A 16325-nucleotide genomic window follows, 5' to 3' on the forward strand; every position below is an offset into this window, starting at 1 on the left:
GGGTCTACATATGGTTGGTTTCATTGACAGACAATGTGGACATAAGCTATCTCCATCACCCAAATCCATACATGAAGCAACATTTCCAAAATTTGAAGAAAACATTTGACACCTATACTTATTGTAATTTCGATGACTTTAGAATTGCAAAGATGATAGTAAAAATTTTTCTTGTCTCTGGATTAATTTCTTCAGGCTGACTTTAGTGATTGTCAAAGAAGATAAGCAACTGAAGAGTGAAATTTCTCAGTACATCAGCAATATTCAGAACGTGATCCATTGGTCTTTCTATCAGTAACATGTCTGGATGAAGATATCAAATAATTTGTTCTAAATCATTCCAACAAAATGCTTTTTGCAATTTTACTAAATTTGCATAATTCACTGCACATTTTTGCTTTTCAATTGCAGGCTCATATTCCTTGTATAATTAAACACCAATCGCTTTGTGAGGTAGGTGCCGAAGACCAGTATGTCACATCACACTCTCTGGATGAAACTTGATTAATCAATATTAACTTATTGACAATTAATCAATATTATTAACACTTTCCATGCTGCATCAGTATTTGTTTTTTGTCTTCTTGTTTGTCTGCTTTTTTTTAAAGATTTTTTATAAATTAAATTTTTTATATCAGTGCACACACAAAAGTAAATCTCTGTACAGATAATAGATCCATATTAGAGAGTAATAAAACATGAATTGTATTATATGTTTATTGCAGTCTAGAACACTCATAAATATTAAGGTTGGATGTTACAGAAAATTACAATTCAAAATTATATGCAGAACTACTATAAATCTTACTGTGCTGTCACACGGTCTACAATGAGCTAACTGGGTGTGGATAAAAGGCCCTGTGTAGCCTGCTTCCATACAGCGTAACTGATGCGTGAAAGAAATAGAATAGAGTGAGTTTGCAAATATAATTACCATACTTCTACCGATTAGTGCTACAAACACTTGGAGCCATGTTATGGCACTTAACAAAAAATCGCCTAGAAATTACAGTTTAGTTTTAATTAGAATCCTAAGAGATCAGTACCTTTAAAACTTTTAAGTACAGACAAATGTTTTCAATGATTCCACTATGATTTTATCACCCTATTCTCCATCAAAGTTAATTCCAGAAACATTTAGTACAGTAAAATAAACTTTTATTTATTAAAAAAATCCAACAGAAATTATATTCAATTCCTTGTTATAACTGCACACTGCTTTTACAGAAACTATGACATTAGTTGTGCCCCATTTATATAGACTCTTTATTAAATACTTGAACATATGTTTATTTGTAGGAACAGTACAGTGATCTGTTATTGTCACGGCAAAACAAATGTTTTAAATACGCTACAAGATACAGAATGAACTCTGCAGAAACAAATGCCCATTCTTTGGTTAAGTATAAATCTTATAAATGTAATACTAAACTCTTAACAAAAATAGCCTTTGGAATTACAAGAATATACCAACATTCTGCACATCAATAACACTTAGCTTTCTGTCAGACATTCAAGGCAATATATACCATATACATATATATATATATCTTTCAATCACAAATACAAGTGGACATAAGAAGTTAACTTCCTCAAGCAGGAAAGCCCATAACAACTCTTACAATGCAATTACTTGACTTCACAAATAGGCACTTGATAACATTGATCCTTTTATATGGTCCACAAACTTTGTATAGGACTGCTCACTGCAGCAAAAAGAATATATGGAGCACTATATACATTCTTTCAACAATAACAACAAATGTAAGCATGATTAATCTTCAAAACTATTTCTATAGATTCAGGAAAACACTAACATAGGAGTTTCTAACAGTTTCCAATTTGTGTACTACGGATGAAGCTTTGTCTATTATTCTACTTAGATCTCTTCTTTACTTATAAACATTACTTGTTTATTTTATGTACGGTATTCAATACCTACTGTCTGTTATTACAGAAATTTAAAAAAAATAAACATGCATCATTACCATAAAGATTCCCTCGTAGGCTGGAAGTTGCTGATGTGAGTTTCCAACATCCAGAAAATGTATACAAGAAATTGGAAGTAGACATGAAAGCACTTGTTAGTTTTTATCACTTTTGAAGGCAGGAAAGTAAATTTAGCCCATTTCTGGACAAAAAGGTAATGTATTTTTTTTCCATGATAATATCCAAGTACATTACTGCTTATTCATTTCATTACACCTAATAATTAAAAAGAATTCCCAATAAATTTAGTTTAAAACTGTTGTGTGTTGAATAAGTGAACGTATACAAATATATTTGTAAAAATGTCAGGTTTATGAGTGTTTCCATCTAGATGGAATTTTATACAAAAAGTAGGTTGTGTACATAAACAATAGCAACCTGACCTGGCAAGTTTGTTGTTTGTTGTTTACCTAATTGACGGCTGAAGGCACACCTTTGTTGTTCCCTGTAGCATTTGAAGTCCATGGTGAACTTCAAACATTGCTAAGATGCATTCTACTTTGTTACTGGTAAGCAAAGTATAATTTTTCTGTTTAAATTGTATATGTACAAGTTTATATGGTTATATTTGTGGAGAAATAAAGTTCCTTTCACTTTCAAATTTTATGCCAGATAACTGTTTTAGTGTATTGAAATGGATGAGCAGTAGTCATCATATCTGTTATACAGTAAGCATGTATTATTTGCTTTACTGACAAGGGAAAGCACCAGACTGTTGCATGTAGACCTAGTTATCCATGTAGTGTAAGCATAATTATTTCAAATACCAGTATACTAAATTTACAAATTTCTTCCAAGCTCCAATGAAAGTTTACAATTACAATTTCTAAAACATTTGATTTCAAAAAAATAATCGTTATACAAAATCTGGTAAATCTACAGGTAATAGGAGTAAATGCAATTTGAAACAATGTTTGTAGAATGAGGATAGGAATCCCTAGAATAAGTCTAAATCAAGGTAGGAATGGCTAAAGATTACAAGAAGTTTTATCTGGCATACCGTTAATGAACTTAGTATTTTCAGCCCAAACCATATCCGCTGACTGATGTGACAGTTACCAATCAACAAAACTTCTTGAAATTGGCACAAATGAATCATAAGGTCTAAACTAAAGAAAAGATCTTTGGTGTAGGTCAAGGAAGAACTAGATGTATTAATTGTTTATGATTATTCTTAAGGACAGTTTTCATCATAAGATATGAATACTTCCCCTAGTTATTTTCATACTTTCCCATGTAGATTGAATTTTCTTTTCACATATTTCCAAGACAGTCCCAACTAGGGCTGCATACAGAAGTGAGTTTGCAGGAGTACATTTATTTCTGAATTACTGCAGTGAAATTAATTAACTATGTGAATTCAGTTATTTTTAATAATAACAATGAAAAAACAATTCTAGGTGCTGGAAGTTAGTTTCTGAGAACAGCTCCTCAAAAGCTTGGAATACATCAAACTAAACTACTGTAAGCTGAAAATATTCAACATTCTGAAGACACAAACCCAAGACCTTCCACTTTCTGGCTGATTTACTGCTATAAGCTTCATGAAGAAAATTTTTCATTATAAACAATCTACTATATGAAATGAAAGAGAGTATTAAATGTCTCAGCTTTAGTTGGGTAGGTACCATCCAATTTCATTTCTCACAGCACTAGTCTGACCTTATGACTTATCCTGTATCTTTTATAGGGGCTCAATGATATATTCAGGCATTCACATACATCAAGCATGTGTAACATAGTGCTCATTAAGAAGTCACTAATTCAACATACTTTTCATTCTGTGCAATCAGTCACATATAAAACATACCAGTAACCATATAATCTTAAAAATCTACAATACCACACCTGGTTTAAGTCATTTTTTAAATCAAAAAGCTGGCAACTGAACTAATTTAAGATAACTTTCTATTCAGAATAAACTCAACCTAATACTTTTACAAGTCCAAGCTAGGATACTGGCATCACTGATACAGACTGCTAAGCTGAAACTAAATGGTGTTTCACTACTTTGTATCATATCACTGACATTCTTGTATACCAAATATCAATTTGAATCACTGAAAATCATATTGAAAAAAGAATGTAACTATGAGAAACAAGTAAAACAAACTATATAAGATAAATGCAAATGGTGACAGAAAGAGAAAAGTGGTCAGTTGAAGAAATAATCACAGAACTCGAAAGTGCATCTACTATGTGACCTACTGCTGCTTCAAAGATAATTGCCTGTTACAAGGCATGCAGATGGTGCCAGCAGTTACAAACCAATGGATAGTCAGTAAGAACACTTAATAAAACAGATAGTTTTCATATATGATTTGTTGGCATAATTTTCATTAATTGTATTTTATATATTTTTGAGGAGAACTCAAGTACATCTGAAAATGATTAATGATTATCCTTTTCTTTGGCAACGAGCACCAGTTAACAAATAATAGGTATATACCGTAGTCATCCTGATATTTAGAAAAAGAAATCTTGCAGTAAATTAGGTTAGATTAGAAGCTATTAACTGTTTATTTACCATCTTTCCCTTCATTTTAATGACATCTACCTAACTGACAAACTCAAACTGATAATCTAAACAACAAATGAACACTATCATTTTACATCATTTTCACAACAAAAAACATCAAGCAGCTGGAACAAGTTCTTACATTCATTCAATTATAAAGTCAAAGATCTTGAACATCTTGTAATCACCACACAGTCAGTTCTGCTAGACTGGTAACACAAACATTTTCCAGACATTAAGAACAAAGAAGCCAAACACTTCTCCAATGCAGCATGCAATGCAAACCACTTGTAAGCCTTGTTTCAAGTTCGATGTTCAAGCTTAATGTCAGCCAGATGTTCCTCAAGTTCAGCACACAAACAAAAGGCCATAATGTATCCATAATTTTTCAATACTTGATATTTTGCTACCTGGCTGTTAGGAAACCAAGTTAAAGCTAAGGCATGGAAATGTTCCACTAAATCTTCAATCTGGTTACTGACTTTTTTCTTTTGTGCAAAGACCTTCAATTACTTCTTTATCAGCTTCTGGTAAATCTTTATCTCCCCATCCCCATAAGTTGTGGCTCCCATCGCCAGAACGCAGGACCCTTTTCCGCACTGTTTCTTCTGATACAGTCTTCAGCTCGTAAGCCCAGCCCAACCAGGCAAAGAAGTCAATGAAGCCAGTGGTGAGGTTGAAAGAGTAATCTCCCAACTCAGCCGTCTTGTAGTCATACGGGAAAACATGGTGATAATTGTGCCATCCTTCACCCAAAGCTGCTATTGACACACCAAGACTCTCAACAGGACTTATGTTCCTGAAACAGAAATTGCCAATGCTAGTAACTTGTATAACAGATCCAAAAATGTACATCAATTAAATGCAACATTTTACATCAGGAAACAAAGGAAAATATGTTCTGGCAAAATCTATTCTCTCCATAAATCAAATATTAATCTTGAAATTAATCATTGTTATGTTATTTCCAACTTAAATGCTATAGAGGAAATCTACTTCAATACAGGGTTCTTTAAAATGAAATGTACTGTAAATATTTTTGCATGTTAAGACCCTATTTATTCCAAAATGGTTTTGCTTAAATTTAGAAATGTGGAGCTCGATAGCTGCACTCGCTTAAGTGCGGCCAGTATCCAGTATTCGGGAGATAGTAGGTTTGAACCCCACTGTCGGCAGCCCTGAAAATGGTTTTCCGTGGTTTCCCATTTTCACACCAGGCAAATGCTGGGGCTGTTCCTTAATTAAGGCCACGGCCGCTTCCTTCCCACTCCTAGCACTTTCCTGTCCCATCGTCGCTGTAAGACCTACCTGTGTCGGTGCGACGTAAAACAACTAGCAAAAAAAAAAAAAAAAAAAAAAAAATTAGAAGTAAGTAAGTAAGTAAGTAGGGCTTGTAGTAGCAAAGTTTGCACTAGCATACTAAATATTCAGTGCAGTATACCATCAAATAGTAGTGCTTACCCAGGGCTTGAAATACTTAGAGAAAGATCCTTGTACGAGTTTAGTGGAAGAGGAAAATATACTGTGAAGTTACATAAACTCTATCGAATTTTATGGAGGAGGGATGGATGTACATTATGTACACATGAATGTAATTTTCCAAATAGAAAACACATTTCCACAAAGGAAAGAACATGTATAGACAATGAATTATAAATTGATGCACATTCACTGTTGAGTAAAATATCAACACAATTACTAAAAACAAATTGGCCCAGATATTCAGATATGAGGGCGAATCAAAAAGTAAGTTACACTAGCTCACCGCGAGAGCACACTGTCTCTCGTGATCGTGGCCAATGCGGAGCAAGCTACAGTGACTGCTGACACGTCCGATAGGAAGGTTTGTGTGGTATACCGTTGTGTTGTGTGTGCAGAGCGGGCTAGGCTCAATGGCGCATCAACTGGATGTTCACTCCAAATTGGAGATGCATGCAACGATCAGATTTCTAAGAGCTAAATGGCTCAATTGCACTGACATTCATCGTGAAATCACTGCTGTATATGGTGAGCATGCAATTTTTCACCCAGGTATTGTAAAAAAGGTGTAAGCAATTTGACGCCCGACGCACGGATCTCACGGTTGAATATCGGGAAGGCAGCCCCACAATGTCCAGTAACGTTGCAAATGTTGACCGTGTGGACAGGATCATTTGAGAGAATTGGTGCATAGCACTGCAGGAAATTGCCGACATGCTTAACATTGCATATGGCACTGTTTTCCATTGTTCACAAGATGCTTAGATTTTGTAAACTGTGTCAAAGACGAGTTCCACGTCTGCTCACCGATGTTCACAAAGGACAACGTTTCCCATCATCCCTGGCATTTTTGCAATGGTATTCTGTGGAGGGCAACGACTTTCTGTGGCGAATCATCACAGGGGATGAAACGTGGGTCCACCCCTTCACCCCCGAAACAAAGAGAACATCGATGGAATGGGTGCACTCAACATCACCCCTACGAAAGCAGGCCAGAGGTCCAACCTTCAGGAAAGGTAATGGCGACAGTGTTCTTTGACATGGAGAGTGTGGTGCACATGAAATTTATGCCGAAAGGCACGACAATCAACTTGGCTTTGTAATGTCAAACATTGAAACTGGTGCGTAAGGCAATTAAAGAAAAGCGGCAGGGAAAATTGAGCGCTGGTGTGATTTTGTTGCACAATAACGCAACACCTCACACAGCCCGCCAAACATTCAAACTGCTGCAGCGATTCAAGTGGGAGGTACGGCAACATCCTCCATACAGTCCAATCCATGCGATTATCATGTGTTCGGTAAGCTGAAAAAGGATCTTGGTGGACGACGTTTCCCAAATGATGAGGAGGTAAAAACAACTACCTCCAGGTGGTTACATTACCAGAGGTGATTTCTACGCATCCGGAAACGAAAAGTTTGTTGACCATTCTGAGAAATGTTTACAGTCTCTTGGGGACTATGTGGAAAAGTGAACTTACACTGTATGTTGTCATAGCCGTGTTGCCTATGTATAGGTGGTTTCATAAATGGCCATAACTTGGAAGTGTAACTTACTTTTTGATTCGCCATCGTATGTACCTTTTATTGATGTGACCTGGCTTTGAAAATTTGTGTTCAACAATGCAGAAATCACCTCTTTTAATTATTCAGAATATCTACAGCGAAGAGTATTTGAACCAGGAACCAGCCATGCAGTGTTTTTGCTATCAGCGAGTGCGACAGTCATTGCTGTATGTCGGCAGAATTCAGCAGTGGTAAATGAAATGGCGTATGGCTTTTAGTGCCGGTAGTGTCCGAGGACATGTTCAGCTCGCCAGGTGCAGGTCTCTCGATTTGAGCCCGTAAGCGACCTGCGCATCGTGATGGGGATGAAATTATGAAGATGACACATACACCCAGCCCCCGTGGCAGCGAAATTAACCAATGATGGTTAAAATTCCTGACCCTGACGAGAATCGAACCTGGGACCCCTGTGACCAAAGGCCAGCACGCTAACCATTTAGCCATGGAGCCGGACTAGCAGTGGTGATGCAACCATACAACGATATCATGAACTATTTTAAGAAGTTTCCTATTTAGCAACATTACTAAAGGAGATACTGAAACTGCCTTTCTTCAATGTCCACACACTGAAACTACAGCATACATCACTCGCTGTAGTTCATGTTGCATAATGTTGTCAATTGCCTGGAGGATATTTTGTTTCAGTTCTTCTAGGATGTGTGGATTTGACTTGCCTTGTATACATGATTTGTTTTATAAAGAGCATGGATTTTTTGTATGACCTGGAACTTTTATACCTGGGAATTTTTCCTGAAATTTTGTTTGGACTTTATGGGGCTGACCGATTTTAACACATGGTACGTACGTACGTATGTATGTATGTATGTATGTATGTATGTATCAGGGTTGGGCATTAGCCAAGATAAAATTATATGGCATGGTTTTTACAGCTGGATACCCTTCCTAATACAAACCTCAGCTGAAGAGCCTAATGAAGGTGAAATGAATGATGGCAAATGAAAATAGGTAAGGAGATGGAAGAAATAGGCTATGGCCTATGAACAGGAACTGTCCCGGCATTTATCTGAAAGTGAAAATTGGACACCACAGAAAAACACTCAGGACAGCTGACGGAGTTTAAAACCACTTGTCTCCCAAATTCAGAGCTTGGCTCCATAGCCAAAGTGCATTAACATGCATGGGCACTCCACTCAGTTGAGTTAACACACATTAATTATAAATAAACACACACTGTGCTTTAGTAAACATATACTGAGCCATTATACATTAAGATATAATACATAAAACAGAAGAGCATGTAATTCAAACATGTCTTTCGATAGACACTCTCTCACTTACAAGCTTGCAATGCATCCAAGACCAGGACAGATGCACACATACCTCCTATGCCTTCGACCCTGAAGACTCCTTTTGTGTCACCGATTACAAAAATATGATGTGACTGGTTCTTAGTTCAAATGATCTCCCTGAACTCTATCAGTATGGATGTAAGGATGCTAAAATCTCAATTTCAAAGTATCAGAAGCTAGTAGGAATCATTAAAAAGACCTGAACAACGAAGGCAAGACCTGACACAGTACAGTAGTTATGTTTTAGAAGACAACAATAGTTCCCATACTAACATAAGATCGGTCCCATCATTAAGTGAAGGACATAGTAACAAGGCAGCAAAGATGAGTTTACTTAGGCTCTTAGCAGGCAACTCTCTCCTTGGCAATCAGCAAATCACCTATCACCCAGCTGCCTCTGTGGATCAGTGGTAGTGTCAGCCTAAGGATCCCAAGATAGCGGGTTCAAACCCGGCAGATGTAGTCGGATTTTTGAAGGGCGTAAAAAAGTCCATTCAACACTCCATGTCATACGATGTCAGCATGTAAAAGACCTCTGGTGACACATTGGGTGTTTACCCGACAAAATTAATTAAATCTCAGCCACAGACGCCCAAGAGAGTTTCGGTTTACTCGGCCTGCCATCTAGTGGGCCTAGAGTAAAATGGAACGTCGAAATTGACGAGCAGACAGCCACATGGTGTCAACTTGAAATGTCTGCACATGGTAGCTGAGGCCATACGATTATTATTATTATTATTATTATTATTATTATTATTATTATTATTATTATTATTATTATTATTACCTATCACATGCTGCATATATCAAGATCAACTCCAGGAAGGCTTGGTATGGTACCACCAAATGATAGTCTCACTATCTGGGATTTATTGTTACAAATAAAATGAAAGAGACAAAAGAATCTTAAGAAAATGGTACTGAACAGCTGATCATGAAGAGGAAACAACCCTCCAATCTAATCCATGATGATGATGATGATGATGATGATGATGATGATGATGAAGAGTTAAACAGACCAAAGATTTGGCACTTTTACATTCCTCAGTACAGAAAATGCTACCGAAATTCCACTGGATGCATGGTCTGTACTCAAGATAAGCAGCTATGAAAGGTATCTGTTCTGAAAGTCTAAGCCAAAATTTCCGTCAACAAGGTTCTAAAATGGGGTGACAAGCTGGTCAGTCAATATCTGTAGCAGATGCAAAGACTATGTCAACAAAGTTCAATAATGCAGTATCTCTGAAAGTGAACTAGCTTATATTTTATGGCAAAAATCAAATTCTGATATAGCAGGATATCAAAACAGTGCTGGGAAGTTTGACCAGCTTGCATCATCATTGAGCAAGGTCAGTGCAATACAGTGCAACAGTAGTCTGGTATCATCAAATGATAATTAATATTTCCAAATTGCACTACCTACTTATCTAGACATATAATATGAACAAATTTTTTCATGAAATGGAGTACAGTATTTTCATTTTGCTTCAACAAGAAATAAGATCCCTCTGTGGATCAGTAGTAGAGGGACAGCATCCAGATCCCACGATCATTGGTTCAAGCCCAGCTGAAGGGCAAGAAGACTTCATTCAATACTTGGTGCAGTACGATGTCAGCCCGTAGAATATCTCTGATTTTATCCAACAAAATTACAGTAATTAAAACTCAGCCATAGATCACCTTACAGATACCCATTTCTCTGCCATCTGGTTAAGTAAAACTGAATATCAATACTGACATGCAGGCAGCCTAATGGCATCAAGTAAAAATGTGTGTGCACATCATCATCGACAAATACAATGACAATAATGATGGTAAGAAAAACCAGGCAGTATTGTCAACAACGAGAACAGAATTTTACTGCTTGGATATTATGACAGAGTCAATTTAGTTTTGTCAGGCGAGATCGAGTGCACCACCAACTGTAACATGACAACGATGATACAGAGTGTGAAGATTTTTAACTGTCTTTGAAAAATAAGATTCCCTCAGCTGGGATCAAACCCAGGAACATGGATCATAAGTCTGACACTCTACCCCCAACCCACTAAGGCAGTTTGCCATTAAAAGTTCCATCATCAAATTTAGACTGTCCATTCTGGTCTACTTTAATTGCTACTCCCCCACAGGCTTGACTGGAGTGCTTCAAAGTATGGATCTCTCACTAACATTTTTCACCAGTTGTGTTCTTCACTGGACATTCCTCTCAGTCCGGTGCTTCCACACCTGAGCAAAAGGAGCAACACACACCATACATAATGCTCCAGGAGAACTGTGATCTTGAGAAGGTTCTCAATTAGTCTGGATACACCTCATGTACCTCCAGCACTACCTATACAGTATTTCATCAAGGGTATACAGTAGGGTACGTCTAAACCAATTTATTCCCTTCTATGGCATAACAAGTTAGGCTTACGGTAGTGCTAGTTTTATAAGCAATCAAACTACTGGATCATACTACAACAATGCTTTTTAATAACGGTCTGTCAAAATAAATAAATAATGTATTAACTACCTACAAGAGAAAACACATACGAGAATTATACCTGGAAAAAAAAAAACCCACTTAATTAAAAACTGAATGACCTGTTTCGTTCCTGAAAGAACATAATCAGATTCTACCAAATCACACTAAAATTTTCGTAAATGTATAAATATTTATGTTTAAATTTTGCTTAAATCCATGGAATTTGGAACTTATCTTAACCCGTGAGGAGTCGCGTCAAAAGAGTTGCATGATGGGTCGTGCATTGTCGATTTGACCGAGGAATATAATACACCAGTTTTTCTTGCAAAATTCTTATTGTGGAAAAAAAAAAAAAAAAAAGTCTGTGGAACTAACTACCAGTTTTTCTTGTAAAACACATTGCATTGTCGAAGAAAAGTATATCCACGAGACAAAATACTAGTTTCTATAGCAAAATAATTTGTATTAATAAAGAAAAGTATATCCATGAAACAAAATACCAGTTTTATAGCAAAACACTTATTGTTAATTACATACTAAAAGTATCATGATGGTTCTGTATTGACATCACTAAACATATACAAATACAAATTTAAAATATTTACCAATTCAATACACTATTTATTTAAATGAAAGTTATTACCTGACAGCAAATACTAGTATATGCTTCATCCACTTAGTGGACATCTTTAGCTGATACAATCAGTACTAAACCATTTACACTGAATTACTAAAAAGAAAAATGAAATTAAAATCTATGGGAAAACTAGAGTATGACTCATTAAAATCTACAACGAAACATCAAATCAAAATATGAATAGAAAGTGCACCTATCAAGTCGTAAAAATCGCACATATTACTGGCAAGCTAATCACTGAAGTCTTAAAATTGTTCTATGATGTATTGGTACACAAGGTCTTGAGGTAGTGAGAATCAAAATACGTGCCGCATATAACAAGGTGCATAAGAACGTTTAAAATTAGGTGGTGTAGTGTGGATAAGTTATTTTATGTTGCGGTGAACTTCAACAAGGAACCATTGAACCTTTTGAATAATGAGATCAAGTTAATGACAACCGCATGCAACACATAAAACATGTGAGGTCTAAAAACAAAGAAAATATGTGAATTAAATTAAAGACTGAAGAGAAAGAACCTAAACAGGGATGTGGAATTTAGGTGACAACAACTTACTCTCTGCTGGCCCAGCTGGAAATTCTCAGGCTGGTCTGCAGCCTTGTTAGAATGCTAGTGGTTCTCTGTATATTAACTTGAGTGTTCCAACCGGGAGGTGACCTTGTCAGCCGCTGGTGGTGGGGGTAGCGAGGGAGGGCTAAAGTGTGCGGTACTAATGCGAGACAAGACGAGCTGGGGAGTGGTTTGTATCTTGTCTTCCGTTTTTTATAACTTTGAATAACTTTTCAAATAGGACGGTCCATTTTTCAGAAATCTCGTTAAGATTCCCCGTCGGGTTGAATCTTTGGTCTAAATGGATAAAAATGTTCTTGAAAATAGTGAGTAGTATGCCTTTACTTCTGATACATAAAATATGCCTTTACTTCCGATACGTAAAATAGTAAGGTTCTGTTCTAAATATGAAAAGGAACGATTGAAATCCGTCCTGTGCAAACTCATGGCCAAAAATTTATTATATTATTTAACATTTAAATGCTCCCAGTATCTGATGCTAAAGCTTCTTCCTGTCTGTCCCACGTAACTCGCTTCGCACTGTGGGCATTTTAGTTCATAGACTCCCAAGTTTAAAAATCGACTAACGCCATTAATTGAAATTGGTGTTGTACAGGGGCGAATGCTGGTCATGAAAATCAGGCTTACTCTTCCATTCGTGAAAGTTGGTGGGGTGGGGCATGCATAGTTCTGAATGAATACAATTTATAAACCCAATAATCGCTAAATCACATGAACATTTTAATCATCGGTTACATTTAAACTGGTTATGTCACACCTTCAAGAATGGCCAAAAGAATAACAGTCAGACACATTTTATCATTATTAACAAATCACGACAAGCCAGTGATTATATAATTTAAACAAGCAAACGTCAAACTATGTTCACAGAAAAATTGCAACTATTTATTAGATCTTACTACTTGAAAACAAACTCTACTCTGCGGCTTCTCTTTACAAAACCATCAATAACATTATAGAAAGAGGACTGTAATCTAATTTTTGCAAGCAATTCTTTTTCAATCGACAACATAGCTAATGATGATAGCCTCTCCTGACCTTGAGTCCATCTGCAATATGTATTAATGCGTCTCAGTGTTGAAAAAGAACGTTCTGCAGAGGACGTAGTAGCAGGAATTGTTGCTACAAATTTGATGAGCTTGAAAATTTCAGGCATACCCATGTGCAATTTATTAGTATGCATAAACTGCATTAAGTCTGAAACACTTTTCTCTTTAAAATCAGAAGATGAATACATCACACTTAATTCGGTTTTTAAGCGAACAATGTCGAAAAATGACCCACAGGTCTTTTCTAGGGCAGTGACATCACTGTCTGGAAACCTATTTCTGTGCTTCTCAAACAAATCACAATCCAACAGCGAGAAGAACACAAATTTCTTTATGCATTTAAAACTTTTTGGACAAGTACATTGTCAATAATTTCATTGAATAGACATTTGTATTTTGATTTTTCTGGTTCATCACTAATTCGATTTTTAGAGCACGGCTCAGTATCAACATGTCCATACAAACTATCAAAATCTTCATCTCTCATAGACTGGATATTTAAAAGGAGCTCCTCAACCTTCTTGCCACAGTAATGAATATCCAGATTTTTTGTTTGTAAAATACTGAACACAGTATCGGAGAATAAAAATATCTTGGAGAACACTGCCAGCAGAAATCTAGTGTTGAACTTAAGTAAGAAGAACAAAAATCCTTGTGCTTTCAATGTAGCGTCTTCATCCCAGTCGTCTGAAGAATCCCGTACATGTTGAAAGAATTTTACCAGCGTATCATAATATTCGTTCACAGTATTAATAAGACGTGAAGCAAAATTTCATCTCGTTGGTGCTACTGTTGGCAACTTCTTCTGAACAAAATCTCGAAGAGCAGCTGCTCTCTTTGTAGACATTGGGAAAAAAAAAAAAAAAAAAATGTGCAACAACAGCAAGTCCTGACATTGTTTGGAAGAAAATTGTACATTCTTTGATTTTTGAAGCAGACTGCTGTAGTGTTAAATTCAATAGGTGGCCATAACGATGCACAAATGTCGCATATGGATACTGGTCTTGAAGTAGTTTATTAAGCCCATTCATATGACCGGCTAAAACAGCAGCACCATCATATGTTTGAGCCACAATCTTTTCCTCACAATTGAACTCTTTTAAAATAGCACGAAAATGATTTTAGAGGGCTCCAGCAGTGCGATCTTTACTAAAGTCAGCGAAACCAAGAAACCTCTCTTGAATTTCACCACTTTCATCTACAAAATGGAGTAAAGTAGAAAATTGTGACTTATTAATATTATCGGACGTTTTGTCCAACATTACTGCCACGAAAGTTGCTTGTTTAAGCTGCTCCTTTATTCTTCTCACATTATTACTGAACTTATTTCTGCTATTAAATCATTTTTGGATTGCAGACGACGTCCCTCTAAAAATGGTGGAGTCTTTCAGATGAGCTGCCAGAAGAGGATCATATTCACTTATAATTTGTAGAAGTTTGATGTAATTCCCTCTGTTTACGGAAGTTGCAGACTCGTCATGTCCGCGTAATGTGTGTTCCTGTTTTGCTAAAAAAAAGCCACTGTATCGATCAGTCGTTTAAGTATGTCACGATTTTTCTTTACCTTTTCATTATGAAGTTGGTCACTGATGCGTTTCTGTTCATCCAGCTGGTGGTCGATCCTTGTAAGCCCAAAGCTATTTAACTGCAAGAAACACTTCATATGGTTTGCAGATTTCTCATGTCTTGTAATGGACATTGTCAAGGTGTTCAAATTGTCAAAGCCACTTTTACACCATACACCGTTATCAGCGAAAGTAGTAAACACGGCCAGCAAAACTGTCTATTCAGTTTCTTGGACCCTATCAACCAGTGCGTATTATTATATTGAGATACAGAGAACGAACGTACATATTCTCTATTTTTCTCCCTATGCTGTCTCTTTAAATCTGGCAGCGCCGGACAGGGCGTGCCATTCTTAATAAATTCTGTTTTCTCTTGGATAGTACTCCGAGAAAATGGATTTGATAACAAGCTGTCAATAATGCACGGTTCGGAACCCATTGCAGCATGTCAAATTCAGAATAGATGATCAGGAACTTACAGTATACTACTCACTGACACAATACACTAGATCTGTAGCTCTCTGACCAGAGCTTCCAACTACACATTACAAACGTGACAGCTTGCAACCGGCCTTGGAGAGAAGAAACCTGCGCGCGCATACATTTCTCGCTGTGTCGACAGCTCCGCTGAAGCTCCTAAGACACGAGCAAGCCTTGCTGGACTCGCCAAGATATATGCAACATGCGATTTGTATAATGCAGACCTATTAGAGATACGGTACATATTGTAATTTTTTTAACTCGCCTGCTTTAGAAAAATATTGCGCTTGCGCAGCAAGCGTAGCATGCTCGGAGAAATCGCCCCTGGTGTTGTAGGAGATTAGAGAATTAGTGTTATTAGTCTTACATGCAATTATAAAATTTCTTCTTTTGAACAAATTGGAGGCTTGATAAATTTTATCATTATTATATGTAAAAGTGATTACTTTCTCTTTTCATTCCTTAAAGTACTGGTGAGCACATTGGGAAACTCGTTTTTCATTTTTTTCCACTATTTTGTCTACCATGTTCCTTTCAAATCCACTTTGAAGGGCTCTCCTGCCTCAAGCGCAAAATATCAAATTATGTTGCATGTTATATTCTAATCGAGAGGGTAGAAGAGTGAGGGGAAAGTTTAAGGTGGGAATGAGACACAGCACGTCAGGTCACTGCTTGGTAGTCACGAGCCATCACGTGC

General features: G+C 36.6%; 1 protein-coding gene across 3 annotated transcripts in view; it reads right to left on the reverse strand.

Moving 5' to 3' along the window:
- Positions 1–703: 703 nt before the first annotated feature.
- The window catches only part of LOC136858470 (acyl-CoA Delta-9 desaturase), a 324585-nt gene continuing 308963 nt past the window's right edge, over positions 704–16325 (reverse strand). For all 3 annotated transcript variants that reach the window (XM_067138026.2, XM_067138025.2, XM_067138024.2), the window contains one exon: positions 704–5306. In XM_067138026.2, coding sequence (XP_066994127.2) covers positions 4982–5306 — 325 coding nt within the window. In that variant the 3' untranslated portion in view covers positions 704–4981. The remainder of the gene's footprint in view (positions 5307–16325) is intronic.

This window comes from Anabrus simplex, chromosome 1 (assembly GCF_040414725.1).
Source record: "Anabrus simplex isolate iqAnaSimp1 chromosome 1, ASM4041472v1, whole genome shotgun sequence".
Lineage (NCBI taxonomy): Eukaryota > Metazoa > Arthropoda > Insecta > Orthoptera > Tettigoniidae > Anabrus > Anabrus simplex.